Below are 25,919 nucleotides of genomic sequence, written 5' to 3'. Positions count from 1 at the left end.
CAGTCTGATGTTCAAGAGGTGGACATTGAGGAGGTCCAGGGAGAAGACATGGAAGTCTGAGAGGAAGACAACCAAAGCTTTAGTCTAGAAACTATCATTTTACAGATGTATGTTGAAAACGTTTTTGGGAGATGTGATGGATCATTGGGGATAATTTAATATTCCCTTTTGTTGTTCAGTGAAATCATCCCATGTGAAGAGTCAACTCATTTAATTAAAGTTAATTTAGTAACTAAATTGTTTTTTTTTATTTCTATTGGAAGGATTTAATAATTAGCAATTATGTCTACTTATGATAAGGTAAAAGGTTTATGTTTCTGTCTCCATATGATATGGTAAATATTTCCACTGCAAAAAACATCTGCATTTAAATGGTATTAATTTGAATATATTTCCATTAATTCCCATATATTCCTGTTAATTCCCACGGAAAGTTTCCACCTCTGAATATTCCCCAAAATGTGCAACCCTAGGGGCGGGTGCAGGTATGTCGCCTAATATTTGTTTTATGTACTCTATACTTGAAGCCTCGAAGCATGCATTGCCTGATGCACACTGCTGGGTGCACCCTGGCACATTTGGAACGAGCATCATATCAGCAGTTGTACCATTTGCGTACCATCAGTGGTCCACTGGTACAGATTGGAACAGCTCTACCCCGGCCGAAGGACGATGCTACCGCTAAACATGTAGTTAAGGAAACAAATCTGTCACATGAAAACGATGGTGTCGTTTTGTTTTAGGACTAATAGATTATTTCTGAGGCACTCACAACCCAGTCACACACTTTATAGCAGTGACCGGCTTCATCTTAATTGTCACGGCAAGGGTAGGCTTTTTTTGTTTCATTACATGAGTTAGTTAAATAAAGGTACAACATTTTTTTTGAACCTCTTGAGGACCCCTTCGAGATACAATCCCGGTAACGGGATTGGTTGGACAACAACCAGTGAGATAGCACGGCGCGATATTCAAAACAAAATAATCTCAAAATTAAAATTCAAGTATTATACGGAATTTTAAAGATACTCTACTCGTTAATCCAATCACATTGTCCGATTTCAAAAAGGCTTTACGGTGAAAGCAAAACATTAGATTATTTTAGCATAGCACCTCAGCAAAAAAAAAAGCAATTTTCCAAGCACGATAGCCATCACAAAACCAGATATACAGCTAAAATTAAGCACTAACCTTTGACAATCTTCATCACATGACACTCCTAGGACATCATGTTAGACAATACATGCATTTTTTGTTCAATCAAGTTTATATTTATATCCAAAAACCTAATTTTTACATTGGCGCGTGACGTTCAGAAAATGTTTTCTCCCCATAACTCCCGGTGAATAGGCACATTTAATTTACAGAAGAACTCATAAACGTTGACAAAATGTATAACAATTATTTAAAGAATTAGAGATAATCTACTCCTTTATGCAACCACTTTGTCAGATTTCAAAATAACGTTACGGAAAAAGCACATTGTTCAATATTCTGAGTACAGAACTTAGCCTTCAATGCTAAGCTATATAGTTAGCCTACAACCAAGACGTCGACAAATCTCTAACAATATGTTGGAAATATTTACTTACCTTTGCTGATCTTCGGCGGAATGCACTCGGATGGGCACCCACTTCCACAAGAAATGTTCATTTGTTCTGCAAAGTCCATAATTTATGTCCAAATACGTCTGTTTTGTTGACCCATCCAGAACACTTTACAATGCCATGTGGCGTGGACGCAAATCCATAGACGAAATGTTCAAAGTTCCATTACCGTTTGTAGAAACACGTCAAACGATGTTTACAATGAATCCTTTAGGGTATTTTTTTACGTAAAATTGCGATCATTTTACAACCGGTATTCATCCCAGAAGAAAAATAAAAAAATGACGAAGTCACGTGCACGCGCATCATAAGACACCTCTCCTCAGACTGGCCAATGATTGACTGAGCCATAATTATCTGCCCGGTAACAGCTGACGGTTGAAACCAGTTCCTAAAGATTGTTGACAGCCAATGGAAGAGTTAGGAGGTGCAAAGGTAATTCCTATGTCACTAGTTTTAAGGGATTCAAAACAAAAACAAAATTTCTAATTTCTCCCACTTCCTGATTAAATTTTTCTCAGGTTTTTTGCCTGCCATATGAGTTCTGTTATACTCACAGACACCATTCAAACAGTTTTAGAAACTTCAGAGTGTTTTCTATCCAAATCTACTAATAATATGCATATTCTATTTTCTGGGCAAGAGTAGTAACCTGTTTAAATTGGGTACGTTTTTCATCCGGCCGTGACAATACTGCCCCCTAGCCCCAACGGGTTTTAATAAATAAATGGTATTCGGTTTATTTCTGTTGTTTTCTTTGCATTTATTTTTTGAGCTGCCTCAGATTTTTTATTTTACCTAATGTTGATTTGAGGTTTTATTGTGCTATCCGGTGTTCATGTTCCTTGTTGTTTTCCAAATAAATACACCAAATCTCTTTGTTCATGTGATGCCATTCACTTGAATATGAGAACTGATGCAACACTTTCAACATATGAAATGTTCACAACATTGTTTATTGGCTTGTACTGTGTATTTTTCAAACATTAAGATCAAATTCCCTCATTGGGGCGGCAGGGTAGCCTAGTGGTTAGAGCGTTGGACTAGCAATCGAAAGTTCAAATCCCCGAGCTGACAGGGTACAAATCTGTCGTTCTTCCCCTGAACAAGGCAGTTAACCCACTGTTCCTAGGCCGTCATTGAAAATAAGAATTTGTTCTTAACTGACCTGCCTAGTTAAATTTAAAAAAAATATATTGTGATGCCATTCACTTGAATAAGAGCATTGGTGCAACTTCTGACAGGTCTGTCTAAGACACTGTAAGCCTATGTTATTGCTATCAGTGCAATGCTTCCCAACACGTGCCAGTTTACAACACAAGCATGCTACATACGTTTCCCAACCCACCCACAATATAATTTCTGAAATCCTCCTAACCATGAAAATGAATAAATATGCCAGTATATGTCAGGTTAGACAGAGGGCTGGATAAGAATGAATGAGGCGCCCTGACTATATGTGACTTGATGTGCCAGCCCATCAATAAAGTGCATACTGCAAAATAGCTAATTGACAAGAGAAAGTCCAGCCTTTTCTGTGTCATTGAACCCATCTACAATATCTGGTATTATGTTTGACCTGAACTGTGATAGAATCTCATAATTTTTTTTATCTACGCTCGCTCTGTCACCCATTTAAGTTTGTTATTTTTGTAAATATGTGTGATCGCATAAAAACTCAGTTTTACCACTGACAACGTCCTGTACCAATTCTACAATGGTGTCAAATGTGCATTGCGCAGAACTAGATGCCTGTTGTCTTAAACATAAATGAAGCCTAGAGCTGTCTTTAAAACAACAACCTGTTGTTCCGTATTTATGACCCAGCTTTACTGGTCCCGTCAGTGGTGAGCGTAACCTCGTTTTCATGCATTATCCTATCTTGAATTTGCTGCAATGACACCTGTCTTGCCTCCAGTGTAATATTTGTACTTGTCAACATGTCGGTAGCCTATAAATGTGCATCTCTGCCATGTTTTGTACTACGCAATCTATTATTTCAGGTGCTTTGTTACTACTGACCCCTAATGCACAGGTCAGCTCCATCACTCCATCACGTCTGCCTAGTGTTGTCACTAAACACACGACCATCCACTAATGTAGAAAGGCCCCTACCTCTTTCTTCTCTGTTTTGTTGGGATTGCCAGAATTGTTTAAATCCTTCATTTTATCTGGCAATTATTTTTCCTTTCTCTTCTTACACCTAAGTTTATTAAAATTGCTCTCTTTTCCACGCTTAAGGTTTTCAATTTTTACTTGCAGCTCCTCTATTTCTCTCTTAACTGTAAATTAACCTGCTCTAGTCTGTGGTTCTCTCCTTCCTGCTCCGTGATTTTAGTTTGAAATAAATCTGTTGTAACATCTTTCCGCTTACTGCGTTTGTTTGAATTGCGCAAGGTCTCTGGCGCGCTCTGATATTTATTTGAAAGGGAGCTGATAACTTTCTTTGACTGTTGTAGCCCGTGCTCCTTTTCATCATATTGAATCTGAAGTCTAGACGTTTTAGTTTTTAGTATTTACATTTCTGCATCTAGATCTTCTTGGCTCTCTTTTGTTTGATGACAAACTGTGAACTCCTTGTTTAACCCAATAACAATTTAATTTGCATTTCATTTGTATCCAGGTAGAAAACTGCTCTTCTGACATGTCATTTGTGGTGCTATGCAGTCATCTATTGGAATGATTTAGTAATTGCAGTTCATACATTTTTTTTAAACAATCTGATCAGACCATCAAAGTTTCTATACCTAAGGTCACTGAATAAAGTGTATATCCTTACTGAAGTAATACTTACTCAGAATTGTTAAATATAAAACATTTGCCAGTTCATTTGATCACTTACAACCATAAAATAAACATTTACAGCATTACAATTAATCTGATGGGCCATACGTATATACAAAAAACACCATAGATTGTTAATTATTTAAGAAACATTTTTTTAAATGGGTAACATTATATGCCAAAGTATCACCCCCTTAACATATAAACACAGACACTGGACACAGAAAATGTGCTTTTTTAAAAATAAATCTGGTAGCTCTTGAAATCACTTTTGCTTTGCTGATATTTCACAGATGCCTAGTTCAAACCACAACATTTCTAACAGAAAAAGGCAAATGGTAGCAGATAAATGGTAAGCTGGTTAAATAAAAGACTGCTCTTAGAACTTTCAGACTGCCATTGTTTTGGGGACATGTCTGTCTATTTCACCAAGTATCTCAGAATGTACACTACCGGTCAAAAGTTTTAGAACACCTACTCATTTAATTTTTTATTTATTTTATTTTTTACTATTTTCTACATTGTAGAATAATAGTGAAGACAAACTATGAAATAACACATATGGAATCATGTAGTAACCAAAAAAGTCTTAAAGAAATCAAAATCTATTTTATATTTGAGATTCTTCAAATAGCCACCCTTGATGAGAACTTGGCACACTCTTGGCATTCTCTCAACCAGCTTCACCTGGAATGCTTTTCCAACAGTCTTGAAGGAGTATCCACATATGCTGAGCACTTGTTGGCTGCTTTTCCTTCACTCTGTGGTCCGACTCATCCCAAACCTTCTCAATTTGGTTGAGGTTGGGGGATTGTGGAGGTCAGGTCATCTGATGCAGCTCTCCATCACCCTAAAATAGCCCTTACACAGCCTGGAGGTGTGTTGGGTCATTGTCCTGTTGGAAAAACAAATGATAGTCCCAGTAAGCGCAAACCAGATGGGATGGCTACCACAGAAATCTGCAGAAATATGCCATGCTGGTTAAGTGTGCCTTGAATTCTAAATAAATCACAGACAGTGTCACCAGCAAAGCACCCCCACACCTGACCTGACCATGCTTTACGGTAGGAAATACACATGCGGAGATCATCCGTTCACCCATACGGCGGTTGGAACCAAAAATCTCCAATATGGACTCCAGACCAAAGGACAAATTTCCACCTCTCTAATGTCCATTGCTTGTGTTTCTTGGCCCAAGCAAGTCTCTTCTTCATATTGGTATCCTTTAGTAGAAGTTTCTTTGCAGCAATTCGACCATGAAGGCTTGATTCACAGTCTCCTCTGAACAGTTGATGTTGAGATGTCTGTTACTTGAACTCTGTGAAGCATTTATTTGGGCTGCAATTTCTGAGGCTGGTAACTCTCTAATGAACTTATCCTCTGCGGCAAAGGTAACTCTGGGTCTTCCTTTCCTGTGGCAGTCCTCATGAGAGTCAGTTTCATCATTGCGCTTGATGGTTTCTGCGACTGCACTTGAAGAAACTTTCAAAGTTCTTGACATTTTTCTGAATTGACTGACCTTCATGTCTTAAAGTAATGAAGGACTGTTGTTTCTCTTTGCTTATTTGAGCTGTTCTTGCCATAATATGGACTTAGCCCTACTTGGTAAAAGACCATCTTCTGTCCTTGTCACAACAACTGATTGGCACAAATGCATTAAGAAGGAAAGCAATTCCACAAATTAACTTTTAAGAAGGCATACCTGTTAATTGTAATGCATTCCAGTGTGCAAAGTTGTCATCAAGGCAAAGGGTGGCTACTTTTAAGAATCTGAAATATAACGTATATTTTGATTTTGTTTAACATGTCTTCATTATTATTCTACAATGTAGAATAGTAAAGATAAAGAAAAGCCCTTGAATGAGTAGGTGTCCTAAAACTTTTGACTGGTACTCTAGATTGACACTTATGTTCTTTCCATTGAAAACATTTTTTTTGCATGACATTTCATGGATTTACATGTAGTTGATCACATACAATATTTGTCTCAATTGGGCATAACTTTACCTCTAAAGATATCTTTTGGTTCTACAGCATAAACGGTTCCAGTCTTCCCCACGCCAGTCCCACTAAGAGGGGTGGATGGCACATCAACACCCCCCATCAGAGCTTCCCCAGTGGACAGTAGTCCCAGATGGGGACCCTGATTCAGATTCCGACCAGGACTCTGGAGTCGGAGAGGATGCTGGCGTTCACCATGGCAATGACGTTTTGCACCGGCAGGAGGGAGTTGGAGAGAGAGGCAGAGGGGAAGCGGGGGATTTCAACATCTTTGTTGCCTTTCGGGGAAACATGGATGACGAGGACTTCCAAGAGAAACTTGACAACATACTTAACAGGATGCCTAGTATGCTTGAATTGGGTTAGTAATGGTTGGTGATGTGGTGCACCTTTCTAACTGGCTAATCACTTTACAACTTTTTAATGTATTATGAAAGTAAAATGTTGAAAGCCATTTCAGAGCTCTGTATTATTTATATACTGATAAGAACAGTGATATTGAGGTATTGTATTGTACTCCTACCACTCCCCCCTCATCCCCCATGTCTCATCCTCTCTTTCTTCATGTCTACCTATCCCTCTACAGACTCAGAAAGACTGCAGCTCCAGCATGTGGAGCCATGGAACAGTGTGCGTGTCACCTTTAACATTCCTCGGGACGCGGCAGAGCGCCTCAGGCTGCTGGCCCAGAACAACCAGCAGCAGCTCCGAGACCTGGGCATCCTCTCTGTACAGATAGAGGGTATGTACAGTACCAAAATAGCAGCAGCCATGGGTATGGTCAGGCCCAAAATGTATTGTTTATTTTATAGTAAGCATCCTGAAAAGTACTTAGATCCTGATTGTTGTTGTTAATGGTTTTTATTTGTTTTTGTTTCGTCCAGGTGAAGGAGCCATAAACGTGGCCATTGGGCAGAATAGAGGTCAGGAGGTCAGGGTAAACGGACCAATCGGTGCGTCCGGTCAGATGAGGATGGATTTGGGATTCCCAGGACAACCAGGCCCAGGTGACTTGGGGCAGGACAGTGACAAGCTGAACTCTATGCATTCATTGATCGTCTTTTAGTTGTTAGAATATAAACCAACTCCCATACCAATCTCTTGTAGGAGGCATGAGAATGAGCAACCCGTCGATGGTCCCCCCTTGCCCCAGTATGTCTGGACAGGCCATGGTTCCCGGCAGCAGTGGACAGATGCACCCCAGAGCCCCTAGACCCCCCTCACAAACTGGTGAGGACATATGCATGCTTAATAAGCAACCAGTTAACTCATTCACACATCCAAAATATGTGCAACTTGTTCAAAGACCATATACGTTTTTACCCTCCCTTCAGATGCGATGGGCCCAATGATGTCCTTGCAGCAGCAGCTTCAGCATCCCCAGGCTGGCCCCTATGGCCAAGGACCCATACCCCCCCAGGCAGCTCACCACATGCAGGTACACAATCACTAATGGAGCTCAACAATAACCATGCATTATAATCACTATCAATACTACCAATTAATGCAAGGATTAAATGTATCAGAAGTTGACTGTATTTATAAAGGCTGTATTTTGACCACAGACCATGCAGGTGGGGAGGCAGCTAAACCCGGCTACCCTCCATCAGCTGCAGCAACAGCAGCAGGCCCAGCAACAAGCCCAGCTCTCCCAGCTTGGTGGCCCCCGTCCCCCCTTCAACCCCTCTGGCCAGATGCCTGTACCCTCCGGCTGGAACCAGCTCCCCTCAGGGGTCCTCCAGCCTCCGCCAGCCCAGGGAGGACCCATGGGCTCAGCCTGGAGGAAGGCCCCTCCCCAAGCTCAGATGACTCAACGTCCCCCCTCCCTGGCTACGGTCCAGACCCCCAGCCACCCTCCACCTCCGTACCCGTTTGGTAGCCAACAGGCTGGCCAGGTGTTTAATGCTATGGTGCAGGGGCAGCTCCAGCAGCAGCCAGGGGCTGGTCAGTTTGCAGCCCCCCAGCCTAAAGGTCCCCAAGGTGGGCCTGGACCCCCTAGACCTCCTTCAGCAGGGCCTCAGGGAAACCTCACAGCCAAGTCTCCTGGGTCTTCACCTTCCCTCTTCCAGCAGGGCTCTCCAGGGACTCCTCCCATGATTGGGCAGGGTCAGGCTCAGCTGGGCCCGAGACCTATGACCCCACAGGGTTTCCCTCAAGGGGTAGGCTCACCGGGCAGGGCAATACTGGGACAGCAGGGTAACATGCAGCAAGGGTTCATGGTAATGCCCCAAAATGGGCAGGCTGGACCTCCGGTTCATCAAGGAGGAATGGCAGGTAAGAAATTGAACTACTGCAGATGACTACAAATGATGCATTCACTTTCACAGTGTAGGTTTGTTCCATGGTCACAAATGATCTCCTGAAGCATTGCCTTATTAGTTAGAATGACTTATTAGTTAGTAACACAATTCATGCTGAAATCAAAGTAATATTCAGACAGTTATCTGTATCCAGGCTTACTATAATGACCATTTATGCTGGGCTAATGAAATTCCCAACGGTGGTGTTTGATCATAGGCATGCCCAATCGTCTGCCCATGGGGTTCCCTAACGTCCCAGGGAACCAGAACTTTGTCCAGGGTCAGGTGACTAGCGCCCCAGGAACCCCTGGGGGAGGAGCCAATCCCCAGCTCCAGAGCAGCCAGGTTATGGCACACACAGGTACACGACAAAGAATAGATCAGCACAGTTAAAATTATACTTTGCAGCTACACTACCTTTCAGATGTTTGGGGTCACTTAGAAATTTGTTTTTGAAGGAAAGCACATTTTTTGTCCATTAAAATAACATCAAATTGATCAGAAATACAGTGTAGACATTGTTAATGTTGTAAATGACTATTGTAGCTGGAAATGGCAGATTTATTATGGGATATCTACATAGGCGTACGGAGCAACCATCACTCCTGTGTTCCAATGACATGTTGTGTTAGCTAATCCAAGTTTATCATTTTAAAAGGCCAACTGATCATTAGAAAACCCTTTTGCAGTGATGTTAGCACAGCTGAAAACTGTTGTCCTGATTAAATAAGCAATAAAACTGGCCTTTAGACTAGTTGAGTATCTGGACCGTCAGCATTTGTGGGTTCGATTACAGGCTAAAAAAGGCCAGAAACAAAGACCTTTCTCATGCAACTAATCTGTCTATTCTTGTTCTGAGAAATGAAGGCTATTCCACACGAGAAATTGCCAAGAAACTGAAGATCTTGTACAAGGCTGTGTACTACTCCCTTCACAGAACAGCGCAGACTGGCTTTAACCAGAATAGAAAGAGTGGGAGGCCCTGGTGCACAACTGAGCAAGAGGACAAGTACATTAGTGTCTAGTTTGAGAAACAAGACGCCTCACAAGTCCTCAACTGACAGTTTCATTAAATGTACCCGCAAAACACCAGTCTCAACGTCAACAGTGAAGAGGCGACTCCGGGATGCTGACCTTCTAGGCATAGTTGCAAAGAAAAAGCCATATCTCAGACTGGCCAATAAAAAGAACACAGACACTGGACAGAGGAAGATTGGAAAAAAGTGTTATGGACAGACAAATCTAAGTTTGAGGATCACAAAGAAGAACATTCGTGAGACACAGAAAAATGTAAAGATGCTGGAGTTGTGCTTGACGCCACCAAGCATGGTAGAGACAATGTGATGGTCTGGGGGAGCTTTGGTAGTGGTAAAGTGGGAGATTTGTACAGGGTAAAAGGGATCTTGAAGAAGGAAGGCTATCACTCCATTTTGCAATGCCATGCCATACCCTGTGGACGGCGCTTAATTGGAGCCAATTTCCTCCTACAACAGGACAGTGACCCAAAGCACAGCACCAAACTATGCAATAACTATTTAGGGAAGAAGCAGTCAGCTGGTATTCTGTCTATAATGGAGTGGCCAGCACAGTCACCGGATCTCAACCCTATTGAGCTGTTGTGGGAGCAGCTTGATCGTATGGTACGTAAGAAGTGCCCATCAGTCCACCTTGTGGGAGGTACTTCAGGAAGCATGGGGTGAAAGCTCTTCAAAATTATCTTCCCAACAAAATGACAATTAGAATGCCAAAGGTGTGGAAGGCTGTAATTGCTGCAAATGGAGGATTCTTTGACAAAAGCACTTTGAAGGACAATTTATTATTTCTAACCTTGTCAACGTCTTGACTATATTTCCTATTCATTTTGCAACTCATTTCATGTATGTTTTCATGGAAGTGACCACAAACTTTTGAATGGTAGCGTATATACGAGAGAAAAAGCCCTAGCAGGGTCGTTCAATTTGATTTCAATCACTTTTTGACTGCACACCATTACATTTTTAACTTCCAATTACTACCACAAAGATGGCCTCCGGTCCGCACACTGTCGAATGTCAACTTAAATGGTAATGTCTATTCTATTGTCTATATTTCTATGATTTAACTTGGAAGATTGACAGTGTAATTTAAAACAACTGATATTTCAAACAAGTCAACATTCTCCAACCATCTTTGTGGTACCGTTTGAAAGTTGAAATGTCAATGCTATTCCCATTTTAGTGCATTTATCAGCCAAAACTTGACACCCACCCTGTATTCAAGAGCATGCTTTGTCTCAACCGAGGGCGGGCACAACACAAACACCTCAGATTATGTAAAATGGAGTCTAAGCTACAACGTATACAAGAAAAGGAAATCAATAATGACAGTTTTTTTTTCGTTTTTATATAATTGATGTTGAAAGTTGTTATATATACAGTTGAAGTCGGAAGTTTACATACACTTAGGTTGGAGTCATTAACTAGTTTTTCAACCACTCCACAAATTTCTTGTTAACAAACTATAGTTTTGGCAAGTCAGTTAGGACATCTACTTTGTGCATGACAAGTAATTTTTCCAACAATTGTTTAGACAGATTATTTCACTGTATCTCAATTCCAGTGTGTCAGAAATTTGAAATGCTATGGTGCAGGGAATTTTTACAAGGATTAAATGTCAGGAATTGTGAAAAACTGAGTTTAAATGTATTTTTTCTGAGGTCTTGGCTGATTTTTCTTTTGATTTTCCATGTAAACTTCCGACTTCAACTGTGTATACACGCACGCACGCACGCACGCACGCACACTTGAATTTGGAAGTTTACATGCCTTTGCCATATACATTTAAACTCAGTTTTTCACAATTCCTGACATTTAATCCTTGTAAAAATTCCCTGTCTTAGGTCAGTTAGGATCACCACTTTATTTTAAGAATGTGAAATGTCAGCAAAATAGTAGAGAATGATTGATTTATTTCAGCTTTTATTTCTTTCATCACATTCCCAGTGGTTCAGAAGTTTACATACACTCAATTAGTATTTGGTAGAATTGCCCTTAAATTGTTTAACTTGGGTCAAACTTTTCAGGTAGCCTTCTACAAGCTTCCCACAATAAGTTGGGGGAATTCTGGCCCATTCCTCCTGACAGAGCTGGTGTAACTGAGTCAGGTGTGTAGGCCTCCTTGCTTGCACACACTTTTTCAGTTCTGTCCACAAATTTTCTATAGGATTGAGGTCAGGGCTTTGTGATGGCCACTCCAATACCATGACTTTGTTGTACTTAAGCCATTTTGCCACAACTTTGGAAGTATGCTTGGGGTCATTGTCCATATGGAAGACCCATTTGCGACCAATCTTTAACTTCCTGACTGATGTCTTGAGTCTTCCTCGTGATGCCATCTATTTTGTGAAGTGCACCAGTCCCTCCTGCAGCAAAGCACCCCCACAACATGATGCTGCCACCCCTGTGCTTCACGGTTGGGATGGTGTTCTTCGGCTTGCAAGACTCCCCCTTTTTCCTCCAAACATAACGATGGTCATTAGGTCCAAACCGTTCTATTTTTGTTTCATCAGACCAGAGGACATTTCTCCAAAAAGTACGATCTTTGTCCCCATGTGCTGTTGCAAACTGTAGTCTGGCTTTTTTATGGCGGTTTTGGAGTCGTGTCTTCTTCCATGCTGAGCGGCCTTTCAGGTTATGTCGATATAGGACTCATTTTACTGTGGATATAGATACTTTTGTACCTGTTTCCTCCAGCGTCTTCACAAGGTCCTTTGCTGTTGTTCTGGGATTGATTTGCACTTTTCGCACCATAGTACGTTAATCTCTAGGAGACAGAACGCGTCTCCTTCCTGAGTGGTATGACGGCTGCGTGGTCCCATGGTGTTTATACTTGCGTACTAGTGTTTGTACAGATGAACGTGATACCTTCAGGCGTTTGGAAATTGCTCCCAAGGATGAACCAGACCCTTGGAGGTCTACAATTTTTTTTTCTGAGGTCTTGGCTGATTTCTTTTGATTTTCCAATGATGTCAAGCAAAGAGGCACTGAGTTTGAAGGTAGGCCTTGAAATACATCCACAGGTACACCTCCAATTGACTCCAATTATTTCAATTAGCCTATCAGAAGCTTCTTAAGCCATGACATCATTTTCTGGAATATTCCAAGCTGTTTAAAGGCACAGTCAACTTCTGATCCACTGGAATTGTGATACAGTGAATTATAAGTGAAATAATCTGTCTGTAAACAATTGTTTGAAAAGTTACTTGTCATCCACAAAGTAGATGTCCTAACCGACTTGCCAAAACTATAGTTTGTTAATTAGTTAACCTTTTAGTGACCCCTTAACAGGCGGATACCGTTAGCGGGAATGATTTGACAACAGCCAGTGAAATAGCATGGCGCCAAATTCAAAACAGCAAAAATCTCATAATAAAAATTTCTCACATACAAGTATTATACACCATTTTAAAGATAAGATTCTCCTTAATCTAACCACATTGTCCGATTTCAAAATGGCTTTATGGCGAAAGCAAAACATTAGATTATGTTAGGACACCACCTAAACAAGAAAAGCCATACATCCATTTTCCTAGCAAGGAGAGGCGTCACAAAAACCAGAAATACAGCTAAAATTAAGCACTAACCTTTGATGATCTTCATCAGATGGCACGCATAGGACTTCATGTTACACAATACATGTATGTTTTGCTCGATAAAGTTCATATTTATATCTAAAAAAAACATTTTACATTGGCGCGTAATGTTCAGAAATGTTTTCCCTCCAAACCCACCGGTGAATGAGCACAATGAGCACACATATTACAGAAATACTCATCATAAACTTTGATCAATATACAAGTGTTATGCACAGAATTATAGATACACTTCTCCTAAATGCAACCGCTTTGTCAGATTTCAAAAAAGGTTCATGGCGAAAGCACAATTTGCAATAATCTGAGTACAGCCCAGAAGACACCAACAACAAGCAAACAGAAACCCGCCATATTGGAGTCAATGAAACTAAGAAATTACATGATAAATATTCACTTACCTTTGATTATCTTCATTAGAATGCACTCCCAAGAATCCCAGCTCCATAATAAATGTTCGATAAAGTTTATCTTTATGTCCAAATACATCAAATTTTTTCGCGCATTAGGTTCACTATCCAAATCCACTACGCGCGTGCTTACTTAGTCCAGACGAAAAGTCAAAAAAGTTATACTACAGTTTGTAGAAACATGTCAAACAATGTATAGAATCAATCTTTAGGTTGTTTTTAACATATATCTTCAATAAAATTCCAACCGGACCTATCCGTTCTCTTTAGGAATGAATATGAACTCAGCTCGCTCCCTAGTCTCTGCGCGTGACTGAACCCATGCCTTATAATGGGACACCTACTTCCTTGGGCTGTTATTCCCTTCAAATTCACCATAGAATCCTCAAACAAGGTTCTAAAGACTGTTGACATCTAGTGGAAGCTTTAGGAAGTGCAAAATGAACCCTAAGTCACTGTATACTGTAAAGGCAATCACTTGAAAAAACTACAACCTCAGATTTCCTGGTTGGATTTTTCTCAGGTTTTTGCCTGCCGTATCAGTTCTGTTATACTCACAGACATCATTCAAACAGTTTTAGAAACTTCAGAGTGTTTTCTATCCAAATCTACTAATAATATGCATATCCTACCTCCTGGGCCCGAGTAGCAGGCAGTTTAATTTGGGTACGTTTTTCATCCGGCCGTGAAAATACTGCCCCCTATCCCTAAGAGGTTTTAACAAGAAATTTGTGGAGTGGTTGAAACACTTAGGTTGGAGTCATTAAAACTTGTTTATGTAAACTTCCGACTTCAGCTGTGTATATATATATATATATATTATTTTTAATTTTTCTTCAAGAAATTATCCAATAGTTTGACAACCCTCTTTGTAAGCTTTTTAAATTATATCAAACTCAATCGTTGAGTGCTGAAGACATGGATGTCTCATGGTATGGTGGGGTATGCAAAAAGGGTCAACTTTGGGCACCTCTATCTCTTGAATGTTTTGGCATTCAGGTCCAAAAAGTTACTTTCTGACCGCTGGGCGAGTATGTATGGAAAGTTTAGTTAAAATCAAAAGGGGTGTGGTCAAAAAGTGATTTAAAATCAAATGGACTTGCCCAGCAGACAATACAGTGATATGATTTCATCTGTATCAAGCCAACTTCAGTGTCATTCTCTTATGATCTGATTTCAGGAGCCCAGTCGTCAGCCTCCACCCCCAACAGCATGCAAGGTCCGTCCCACTCCCAGCCCAATGTCATGGGCCTCCACAGTGGCATGGCCGGCCAGCCCCCAGGCACCACCTCAGGCCCCAGTATGGGCCACCCTGGCCTCCAGACCCAGATGATGGGCCTCCAGAGCCAGCTTGTGTCCTCGTCCCCCAGCCAGATGGTCCAGGGTGGGGGTCCGGGGCAAACGGTCCTCTCCAGACCCCTCAACCCAGGGCAGAGAGGAGGCATGACCCCACCCAAGCAGCTGATGCCCCAGCAGGGCCAGGGGGTGATGCACAGCCAGGTGGGTGGAGGGCAGGGGCACCAGGCAATGCTCCTACAACAGCAGCAGCAACAACAACAAAACTCCATGATGGAACAGATGCAACAGATGCAAGGAAACAAACAGGCGTTTGGGGTGAAAGTTCAAGCCGGGGTCATGCCAGGTCAGATGATGCGGGGTCCGTCTCCTAACGTGCCCGGTAACATGTCTCAGTTCCAGCAAGCTCAGGTGGGCCAACAACAGCAGCAGCAGCAGCAGCAGCAGCAGCAAATGGCTCAGCTCCAACAACAGCAGCAGCAACATCAGCTACAACATCAACAGATGACCCAGCAGCAGCCCCAACAGGTATTTCATTACTTTAAAACATTTTTTATTTGCATTGTGGCAATAGGTGGAAAACCCAATTTCCCTCTGCGTAGGGAAATATTATTTCACTTGCTCATGCCTAAATTTGTTCAGGTCCCCATGGGTGGCAACCCCAACCAGGCCATGGGTATGCACAGTCAGATGAGACTCCCCAGTGGTCATCCTCTGGTCCAGCAGCAGCTACAGCAGCAGCAGCAGCAGCAGCTCCAACAACAGAAACAACAACAAGCCATTCTACAACAGCAGCAACAACAGGCGACGCAGCAACACCCACACGCTCTCGGAGACCCCAGTGGCTGTACAGGCGACATGGGCAGTGTCCAACAGATGCTCCAGGACATGCAGGGTCAGCAACAGCAGCAAGGCATGACAGGAATTGGAGCCCCCCAGCACATGCAGGTGGGCAACGGCCACTTCCCGGGTCACGGGATGAACTTCAATCCCCAGTTCGGGGGTCAAATGCCTATGAGTGGGTTGTGCGCTCAGGCAGGGGGTTTCCCAGTGAACAAGGACGTGACGCTGACCAGTCCTCTCCTGGTCAACCTGCTCCAGAGTGACATCTCAGCTAGTCAGTTTGGACCTGGGGGGAAGCAGGGGGCTGGAGGACCTGGCCAGGCCAAACCCAAGAAGAAGAAACCACCACGCAAGAAGAAGCCCAAAGTAGGAGAGGGACAGCAGCCAATGGAGGGGCTAGGGTAAGGAGCTGAATTTTATTGAAATCTTAAGCTATATCCACACAAAGTATTCGGTATTGGACATGGTTAGTCATTGAGGTATTATTTTCTTCTACCCAGGGGTCTGGATGTGGGTGTTGGCCTGGAGGACCCAGAGCTGCCAGCAATCAGTGGGGAACAGGGGGTGGGCATGGACCATTCTGGACCCAAACTTTCAGACTTCACCAACAGGCCTGCAGGTATGCAATGTTAATGTTTCTTGGTTTGCTCACTCACACTTGTATCTTTTAGTTGAGTGGCTTCTTATCACTCCTTTTCTCTCATGTCAGCTTTCCCAGGTCAGCCTGGAGACCAGAGAGTCCTACAGCAGGTGCCTATGCAGTTCATGCAGCAGCAGCACCAGCAACAGCAAATGCAGCATCAGCAGCAGCAGCAGCTGCAACAACAACAACAGCAGCTGCAGCAACAACAACAAATTCAGCAACAGCAGCAAATGCAACAGCAGCAAATGCAACAACAGCAGCAACAGATGCAGCAGCAGATGCAGGGAATGCAGGTTCCTCTAGGACAGCAGCAGGGGGTGGCTGGAGCTCTGGGTCAGACTCAAGGCCAGCCACAGATGCACCCTCATCAGCTACAACAACAACAAAAGCAGCAACAACCACACCATCAACAGCAGCAGCAGCAGCAACAACAGGTACCATCGACTGCGTGTGTGTGTTGTCAAGACACATTTTCCATGTTAACTATGGATTATATAGCTAATTTGTTCCGGTTGTGTTATAGCAGCAGATGGTCATGAAGATGCAGCAGGAGCAGGCTAAAAACCGGATGCCCCATCATCCAGGCGGGCAGAACCCCCCCAGGGGCATGATGAACCCCGGGGAGGCCCAGAGGATGCCTGGCACCCAGCAGGGCAACATGCCCGTCATGATCAACCTCCAGGGGCATGGAGGAGTGCCCCCCTCCCCAGACAAATCCAGAGGGATGCCCCTCATGGTCAACCCACAGGTTGGACACGATCTGATGGATGTTTGAATTATATCATATTTATTGTCTTGTTAATATTCTATGGCTGTTAATTCCCTGGGGTGTGTATATCATTTGTCCCTACCTATGTAGATGGCTGGGGCAGCCCGGCGGATGTCTCATCCTGAGGCAGCGCCTGGTTCCCAAGGAACGGGGGCTGAGGAGGCCCCTGGAGTGCCCCACTCCCTGCAGGACAGACCTGGAGGCCAGGAGATGGGGATGCAGTCTGGGAATGGAGCCCAACAGATGGTGGTGAACCAGGGCACAAACGCCCACATGGTGAAGCAGGGCCCCAGCCCCTCGCCCATGCCCCAGCACCCTGGAGCCAGTCCCCAACAACAGATGCCCCCTCAGCCCCTGCAGGGTGGCCCCATGCCTGGCCTCCACTTCCCTAACGTCGCCACCACCTCCCAGAGCTCCAGGCCCAAAACACCCAACCGGGCCAGTCCCAGGCCCTACCACCACCCTCTCACACCAACCAACCGTCCTCCCAGCACTGAGCCCTCTGAGATCAACCTCTCCCCTGAGAGGCTGAACGCCTCCATCGCAGGCCTGTTTCCCCCCAAGATCAACATCCCTCTGCCCCCCAGGCAGCCCAACCTCAGCCGGGGCTTTGAACAGCAGGGTGGGCTCAACCCCACCACTCTCAAAGCCATAGGTCAGGCCCCTCCCAGCCTAACTATGTCCAGCAACAATGGAAGTGGTGGAGGTAACTCTAACAATGGTCAGCAGTCTTTCCCTACAGGTAGTGGAGCAGCCAATTTGGGCCAAGGGAAACAGGACAAGCAGTCTGGAGGAGGGCAGGCTAAAAGGGCCAGTCCCAGTAACAGCCGCAGATCCAGCCCTGCCTCCAGCCGCAAAGCCACTACCCCCAGCCCGGGGAGGCAGAAGGGGGCTAAGATTGCCCTAAACTCCCCTCACCAGCAACACATGGTCAACCCCCAGACAGGGCAGACTATGATGTTGAGCCCTACCCCAGTGCCTCCTAGCCCAGTCTCTCTCCCACTAGCGGTTGGGGTGGGCCTGGACGCCCATCAGATCCAGAGCCCCTTCCAGGGGTTCCAGGATAACACAGCTGAGATGCCCAGGGAAGGGCAGGGAATGGCAGGTGTAGAGCAGCGGCAGATGCCCCAGCCTTTGAGGGAGCTCTCCGCCCCCCGGATGGCTAGCCTTCGTGTCCCAACTCCTCAGGAGGCTAAAGCTGGGCTTGAGTGCACAATGGTAGCAGGGGAGAGGCAGCCTGTACAGATGGCTCCTCAGCAGGAGTTTGTATCTTTATATGAGGCCTCTCCTGCTCTCAGGGATGCACCTACCTCCCTTAACCAGCTGCTGGATAACGCAGCCACCCCCAGCGTGCCTGCCAGGCCCACACAGAGTGCTCCAGCTGGGGATACTGTCTGCAAGGAGAGCACTAAAGCCTCCATAGATCAAGAGAACCCATCCAGTGCTTTTCAGAGCTCGGATGTGGGGGCTACTGCTGTTGCTACTACTGGTGCTGCTGTGAACGAGCCAGAAGCTAAACCCAAGCCCAGCTCAACCCCCAGCCCCAAACTCCCAAATCCAGCCAGTTGTCCTAATCTGCAGCCTAAAGGAAGCCCCAATCGTAATGCTAATCACAGCCCTAGCTCCAATCTAAACTCGACTGCTAGCCCCAACCCTACTCTAAACCCTACTCCTAGTCTTCGTATCAATGTGGGCGCTAGCCCCAACACAGCCACAGTCAGTTACAGTTGTCCCAACCTCAACGTTTCCCCCAGCCCAAACCCTAACTCAAACCCTGCAGTTAGTCCCAAATTAATCCCCAGCCCTAAACCCCTGGCAAGTGTCTCCACAGTCCTGCAGATCCCTGCATCCTCTGCCACCATCTCCCCCAACCAGATAACCGTGTTTGTCACCTCCAACCCTATCAGTTCCACCTCCACCCCTCAGACCCCCCCAGCCATCGTCTCCACTATGGTGGCCATGCCCAATAAGAACATCAGACCACAGCAGCTCAGCCAGCAGACCACTGCCCCCCGGCCCCAATTCATTACCACGCCTGTGTTTATTAATACCGGTACCCCAATCTTCCAGGTCCCCGCTGCATCTGTGGCCCCCAACACCACAATGGTGTCCCAGCCGATCACCATGGTAGGGCCCATACAGGTGTCCACCACTAATATCCAGCTCACCGCCGCTCCAACCCAGGCCCAAGCCCCAGTCACAGGCTCTGCCTGGACCCAGGCTTCTGTGGTCAGTGTTGCCGGCACCCAGCCTGCCCGAACGCTAGTTGAGCAGGTCCAGATGGCCAGCAGACAGGCTTCCCCTGTCCCTGTTAGTAACTTGCCTCCTCCCCAGCAGCAAAGCCCTACCACTCCCAAGCCAGAGACCTCTGGTGAGGCGCTCACCGGACAGAAATCTAGCCCGCCAGTTGGGCAGCCTTCCCGCCGTCCAAGCCCCTATCCCACAGCCTCTACGTTTGCCTCGTCTCCCTTCCAGCAGCCCCTAGGGTCCCCTTTTCCATGCTCCCCCTCCTTGGCTGCCCAGGGAAAGCCTTTCCAGGCTCCTGGCTCTGCACCAGTGAGCAGTCCACCAGATTCCCAGCAGGTTTCTAAGGAATGGCCAGCCCAGACTTTAGGGGGGGCTTACCAGCACCAGGCAGGTCTGAACGCTGGGGGTGTGCCCAGTCATACATCCCCTGCATCTCTCACCCGGACTGAGGCCACAGTGTCTGGAGCACAGACTCAGACTACTTCTGCTGCTGCTCCGAAAGTCACCACTCCTCCTCCTCCCGTATCAGCTCCAACTCCTGTTCGTGCTCAACCTGCTACACCAGCCCAGTCCCCTGTCCCTGCCCCAGCCTCTAAACCTACCACCCCTCCGCCAGTCTCAGTCCCTGTCACCACCCCAATCACTACTACTGCCCCTGTTCCTACCACTGCTACATTTCTCCCTGATCCGGCTCCTCCTTCAGCCCCAGTCCCGATACCAAATCTGTCCCCATCTACATCTCCTGTTGCCACCACTGGACCCTCCAACCCCCCCAGGGACTCCTCAGCCATATCCTCCCCAGCGGCCCTTACCCCTACTGTGGCTCAGCCTGTCCCCACAGCCATGGAGCCTCCAAGCCAGCCAGCCCCACCAGAGGCCACAGCACCTTCGGAGAACACCCAGATCACCCCAGGTACATATCAATTAATCCATGATTGAGTAACTTATCCCCCACATATCGACCTTTCAGTGATAATAACAACCTCCACCATCTCCTTCCTCCCAGTGTCAATCCAACCTGAAGCTCTACAGCAAGAGGAGCCTTCTGCTACCGAAAAGACTGGTAAGTACTGTCACACTAACTGATCTATAACAAAATGGTGGATGCTCCGGACCCTTTATGTAATGACATGGTAATGACATAATATGACTTGGTAACAGAGTACAAATGGAATATATGCAAAGATTGTGGTATATCTAGAGGGCACCATAACTACAGCATAGAAGCACAAGTTACACTACATGAACAAAAGTATGCAGACACCTGCTCGTCGGACATCTCATTCCAAAATCATGGGCATTAATATGGAGTTGGTCCCCCCTTTGCTACTATAACAGCCGCCACTCTTCTGGGAAGGCTTTCCACTAAGGTGTTCAATGGGGTTGAGGTCAGGGCTCTGTGCAGGCCAGTCATGTTCTTCCAGACTGATCTCAACAAACCATTTTAGTATGGACCTCGCTTTGTGCATGCTGAAGTGAGATAGGGCCTTCCCCAAACTGTTGCCACAAAGTTGGAAGCACAGAATTGTCTAGAATGTCATTGTATGCAGGTAGCGTTCTCTTGGCATCCGCCAAACCCAGATTCTTGGACTCCCAGATGGTGAAACGTGATTCATCACTCCAGAGAACCCGTTTCCACTGCTCCAGAGTCCAATGGCGGCAAGCTTTACACCACTCCAGTTGAAGCATTGCATTGACCATGGTGATCTTAGGCTTCTGTGCAGCTGCTCGGCCATGGAAACCCATTTCATGAAGCTCCAGACTAACAGTTATTTTGCTGACGTTGCTTCCAGAGGAAGTTTGGAACTCGGTAGTGAGTGTTGCAACCGAGGACAGATGATTTTTACGCACTTCTGCACTCGGCGGTCCCATTCTGTGAGCTTATGTGGCCTACCACTTCACGGCTGAGCCGTTGTTGCTCCTAGACATTTCTACTTCACAATAACAGCACTTACAGTTGACCAGGGCAGCACTAGCAGGGCAGGAATTTGACAAACTGACTTGTTGGAAAGGTGGTATCACAGAGCCACATTGAAAGTCATTGAGCTCTTCAGTAAGGCAATTCTACTACCAATGTTTGTATATGGAGATTATATGGCTGTGTGCTTGATTTTATATACCTGTCAGCGACGTGTGAAGCTTAAATAGCCGAATCCACTAATTTGAAGGGGTGTCCACATACTTTTGTATATACAGTATAGTGTATTAAATAATGTTATAGTCTGGGACCAAATCTGAAAATGCTTTTGCTATAAGATACTTGTACAGCTCTGGGACCATGCTTTTAAATGATGCACTGTATGCCGTGAACATAACATGCAGCTTTAGTAACTTTTTTGTGTGTCTTGTTTTCCTTCTGCAGCAGAAGAAGTTTCCGCTGTAACTGAACAAGGGTGAGGTTCTCAAGACATATTTCAAACTAACACAATGTCAGTATGAAAGAAATACTTGTCATGCCAGAGGTAATTGGGTTATTCCATTGCCTGTAAAAGGTTACCATCAGTATTCTTTAAGTATTTGTTAGTAATTGGCCTAGTCTACAGTAAGTGCCATGTTTGTAAACAGAAATGCTTCGACATTTGTAACTACTGAAACTCAGGAAGTTCATTTGGTTGGCCAGAGCAGGGGGGGTACATGAGGAAAATCAATGAGCCACTTGGTACACTACATGACCAAAAGTATGTGGACACCTCGACGATTTTGTTCTCTGAGCTTGTGTGGCCTACCTCTTTGCGGCTGAGCTGTTGTTGCTCCTAGATGTTTCCACTTCACAATAACAGCACTTACAGTTGACCGGGGCAGCTCTAGCAGGGCAGAAATGTGACGAACTGACTTGTTGGAAAGGTGGCATCCAATGACAGTGCCACTTCTACTATTTTCTGCAGCCACAGACGTCACTTCCTGTTGTACGTGGAACGGGAAACAGCTCGGTTTTGTTTGTTTAGAAAGTTTGTCGTTTAAAAGTATATTGGAAAGTTCTTGGTAGCTACCTAGCTTCTTATGTTGGATCCCGCGACGCAGTTGGCATCAGTTGCTGGGACTGCTTGTATCTTTCCAGTGATCCTGCCGACCAAGGACAGGTCTGAGGAGCTATTTGGCGTCGCTGCTAGCTAGCTGGACATCAAGCTAGCGAGGTGTTCTTGAACGCAGCCTGCGACCCGGTTAGCCATTGTGGCTGGGACTGCGGATTGTCCCGGGTTTGTGGCTGTCTAGATCCCTGCTGTTGTTGTTTTCAATTTTCCCTGTGACCTGCCCTGTCTGGAACTGTGAGGAGTAACAGCCTAACCTACGTTGCTAGCTATCATGACAAAGACCAAAGCCGGCAGGAGTACCGTTGAGGACAGTGGTGTCTCTCTCACACGTGAAGGATCTTTTAAACGAACAAAAAGAGACCTACAAGCAGTTGTTACGTCAAGAAAATAGCTTCAAGTGTTTTGTCCAAATACTCGTGGATTCTACTAATAAAAGAATGGACGACCTGAAGAACAGTTTGCAGTTCTCCCAGGGTCAGCTCGACGAGTTGAAACAGGAGAACGGCAAGATGACAGCAATCTGTAAGTCATTGAGAGAGGACATCAGTTCTGTGTGTGAATCCATGATAACAATGACAGATAAATCAGACTATCTCGAGGGACAATCAAGGCGAAACAACATGATTGTGGACGGAATTGCAGAATCTCCACATGAGACTTGATTGGAGTCTGAGGACAAAGTGAGGGAAATGATCTCTGAGAAATTGAAGATGGACCACATGAAGATTGAGGTGGAGCGTGCCCACAGGACTGGAAAACTCACCACTGGCCCAGGCTGATAGTGGTCAAGTTCCTGAGGTTCAAGAACAAGGTAGCTGTTCTGGAAAGAGCCAAGAACTTGAGAGGAATGTATATCTTCCTCAACGAGGACTATCCTGAAGCTGTGCACCAGAATAGGAAAGAACTGATCCCAGCCATGAAAGCTGCCAGAGCGCGTGGGGACATTGCGTACATCAGCTATGACAGGCTTATTGTCCACCCTCCCTCCCAGAAGCCTGGAAGGGATGAGAGAGCCAAGCCTATGGGTTCATAACCTCAACCCCGCAGCACACCAATTGATTAATGTATATATTTTTTTTTCTCTTGCTTTGTCTGCTCTTTTCAAAATTATGTCTATCTCTGTTAAGTTACCTAGGAAAGGGCTGAAACTAGCCCATTTTAATATATGTAGCCTTAGAAATAAGGTTCATGAAATCAATAACTTGCTAACATCAGATAATTCATATATTTGCCATTTCTGACTCACTTAGATATAGTGAGGGAAAAAAGTATTTGATCCCCTGCTGATTTTGTACGTTTGCCCACTGACAAAGAAATGATCAGTCTACAATTTTAATGGTAGGTTTATTTGAACAGTGAGAGACAGAATAACAACATGTCAAAAATGTTAGAAATTGATTTGCATTTTAATGAGGGAAATAAGTATTTGACACCCTCTCAATCAGAAAGATTTCTGTCTCCCAGGTGTCTTTTATACAGGTAACGAGCTGAGATTAGGAGCACACTCTTAAAGGGAGTGCTCCTAATCTCAGTTTGTTACCTGTATAAAAAGACACCTGTCTACAGAAGCAATCAATCAGATTCCAAACTCTCCACCATGGCCAAGACCAAAGAGCTCTCCAAGGATGTCAGGGACAAGATTGTAGACCTATACAAGGCTGGAATGGTCTACAAGACCATCGCCAAGCAGCTTGGTGAGAAGGTGACAACAGTTGGTGCGAGTATTCGCAAATGGAAGAAACACAATAGAACTGTCAATCTCCCTCGGCCTGGGGCTCCATGCAAGATCTCACCTTGTGGAGTTGCAATGATCATGAGAACGGTGAGGAATAAACCCAGAACTACATGGGAGGATCTTGTCAATGATCTCAAGGCAGCTGGGACCATAGTCACCAAGAAAACAATTGGTAACACACTACGCCGTGAAGAACTGAAATCCTGCAGCGCCCGCAAGGTCCCCCTGCTCAAGAAAGCACATATACATGCCCTTCTGAAGTTTGCCAATGAACATCTGAATGACTGAGAGGACAACTGGGTGAAAGTGTTGTGGTCAGATGAGATCAAAATGGAGCTCTTTGGCTTCAACTCAACTCGCTGTGTTTGGAGGAGGAGGAATGCTGCCTATGACCCCAAGAACACCATCCCCACCATCAAACATGGAGGTGGAAACATTATGCTTTGGGGGTGCTTTTCTGCTAAGGGGACAGGACAACTTCACCTCATCAAAGGGACGATGGACGTGGCCATGTACCGTCAAATCTTGGGTGAGAACCTCCTTCCCTCAGCCAGGGCATTGAAAATGGGTCGTGGATGAGTATTCCAGCATGCCAATGACCCAAAACACACGGCCAAGGCAACAAAGGAGTGGCTCAAGAAGAAGCACATTAAGGTCATGGAGTGGCCTAGCCAGTCTCCAGACCTTAATCCCATAGAAAATCTGTGGAGGGAGCTGAAGGTTTGAGTTGCCAAACGTCAGCCTTGAAACCTTAATGACTTGGAAAAGATCTGCAAAGAGGAGTGGGACAAAATCCCTCCTGAGATGTGTGCAAACCTGGTGGCCAACTACAAGAAACATCTGACCTCTGTGATTGCCAACAAGGGTTTTGCCACCAAGTCATGTTTTGCAGAGGGGTCAAATACTTATTTCCCTCATTTAAAATGCAAATCAATTTCTAACATTTTTGACATGCGTTTTTCTGGATTTTTTTGTTATTCTGTCTCTCACTGTTCAAATAAACCTACCATTAACATTATAGACTGATCATTTCTTTGTCAGTGGGCAAACGTACAAAATCAGCAGGGGATCAAATACTTTTTTCCCTCACTGTAATTCATCTGATGATACAGCAGTAGCAATACAAGGATATAACATCTATAGAAGAGACAGAAATGCTTATGGGGGAGGTGTTACTGTATATATTCAGAGCCATATCCCTGTAATGCTTAAAGAAGATCTTATTAATCAACCTACCAGGGTGTTTACAAACACTACAGGAACAAGATCATCCACATGTATCGATCACATTTTTACTAATACTGTAGAACTTTGTTCTAAAGCTGTATCCGTTCCCATTGGGTGCATTGATCACAATATAGTGGCTATATCCAGGAAGCCAAAGTTCCAACAGCTGGTCCTAAATTAGTGTATAAGAGATCATACAAAATATTTAGCTGTGACTCTTATGTGGATGATGTTAAAAATATATAGTGCATGTAAACTATATCCAAACGTCAAAAGACGACAAGTACTACCACTGCATAAGAACTGACTGTACTAATTGAGTATGAATATGGCCATGTCTGATTTTATTTATTTTTTCTGGGGATTGTTGCTAAGAGTATGTTGGGGGACTAAAACCA

The 25,919-nt window shown here is 44.8% G+C and overlaps 1 protein-coding gene across 4 annotated transcripts in view; it reads left to right on the top strand.

The window, feature by feature from the left end:
- LOC106600629 (nuclear receptor coactivator 6) overlaps positions 1 to 25,919 on the top strand; it is a 31,376-nt gene that overhangs the window by 3,523 nt on the left and 1,934 nt on the right. The window contains exons 2-17 of one of the 4 annotated variants that reach the window (XM_014192128.2): positions 4,685 to 4,743; positions 6,426 to 6,753; positions 6,979 to 7,134; positions 7,277 to 7,399; positions 7,500 to 7,622; positions 7,727 to 7,830; positions 7,958 to 8,666; positions 8,910 to 9,053; positions 14,910 to 15,553; positions 15,668 to 16,269; positions 16,369 to 16,487; positions 16,578 to 16,945; positions 17,035 to 17,259; positions 17,371 to 20,440; positions 20,534 to 20,590; positions 21,890 to 21,920. In XM_014192128.2, coding sequence (XP_014047603.2) covers positions 6,474 to 6,753; positions 6,979 to 7,134; positions 7,277 to 7,399; positions 7,500 to 7,622; positions 7,727 to 7,830; positions 7,958 to 8,666; positions 8,910 to 9,053; positions 14,910 to 15,553; positions 15,668 to 16,269; positions 16,369 to 16,487; positions 16,578 to 16,945; positions 17,035 to 17,259; positions 17,371 to 20,440; positions 20,534 to 20,590; positions 21,890 to 21,920 — 6,755 coding nt within the window. In that variant the 5' untranslated portion in view covers positions 4,685 to 4,743; positions 6,426 to 6,473. The remainder of the gene's footprint in view (positions 1 to 4,684; positions 4,744 to 6,425; positions 6,754 to 6,978; positions 7,135 to 7,276; positions 7,400 to 7,499; positions 7,623 to 7,726; positions 7,831 to 7,957; positions 8,667 to 8,909; positions 9,054 to 14,909; positions 15,554 to 15,667; positions 16,270 to 16,368; positions 16,488 to 16,577; positions 16,946 to 17,034; positions 17,260 to 17,370; positions 20,441 to 20,533; positions 20,591 to 21,889; positions 21,921 to 25,919) is intronic. The other 3 variants (XM_014192129.2, XM_014192127.2, XM_014192130.2) reach the window with 3 other exon arrangements.

Source organism: Salmo salar, chromosome ssa03, assembly GCF_905237065.1.
Source record: "Salmo salar chromosome ssa03, Ssal_v3.1, whole genome shotgun sequence".
In the NCBI taxonomy this organism is placed as follows: Eukaryota; Metazoa; Chordata; class Actinopteri; order Salmoniformes; family Salmonidae; genus Salmo; species Salmo salar.
This window is presented reverse-complemented; position numbering and strand designations above follow the sequence as displayed.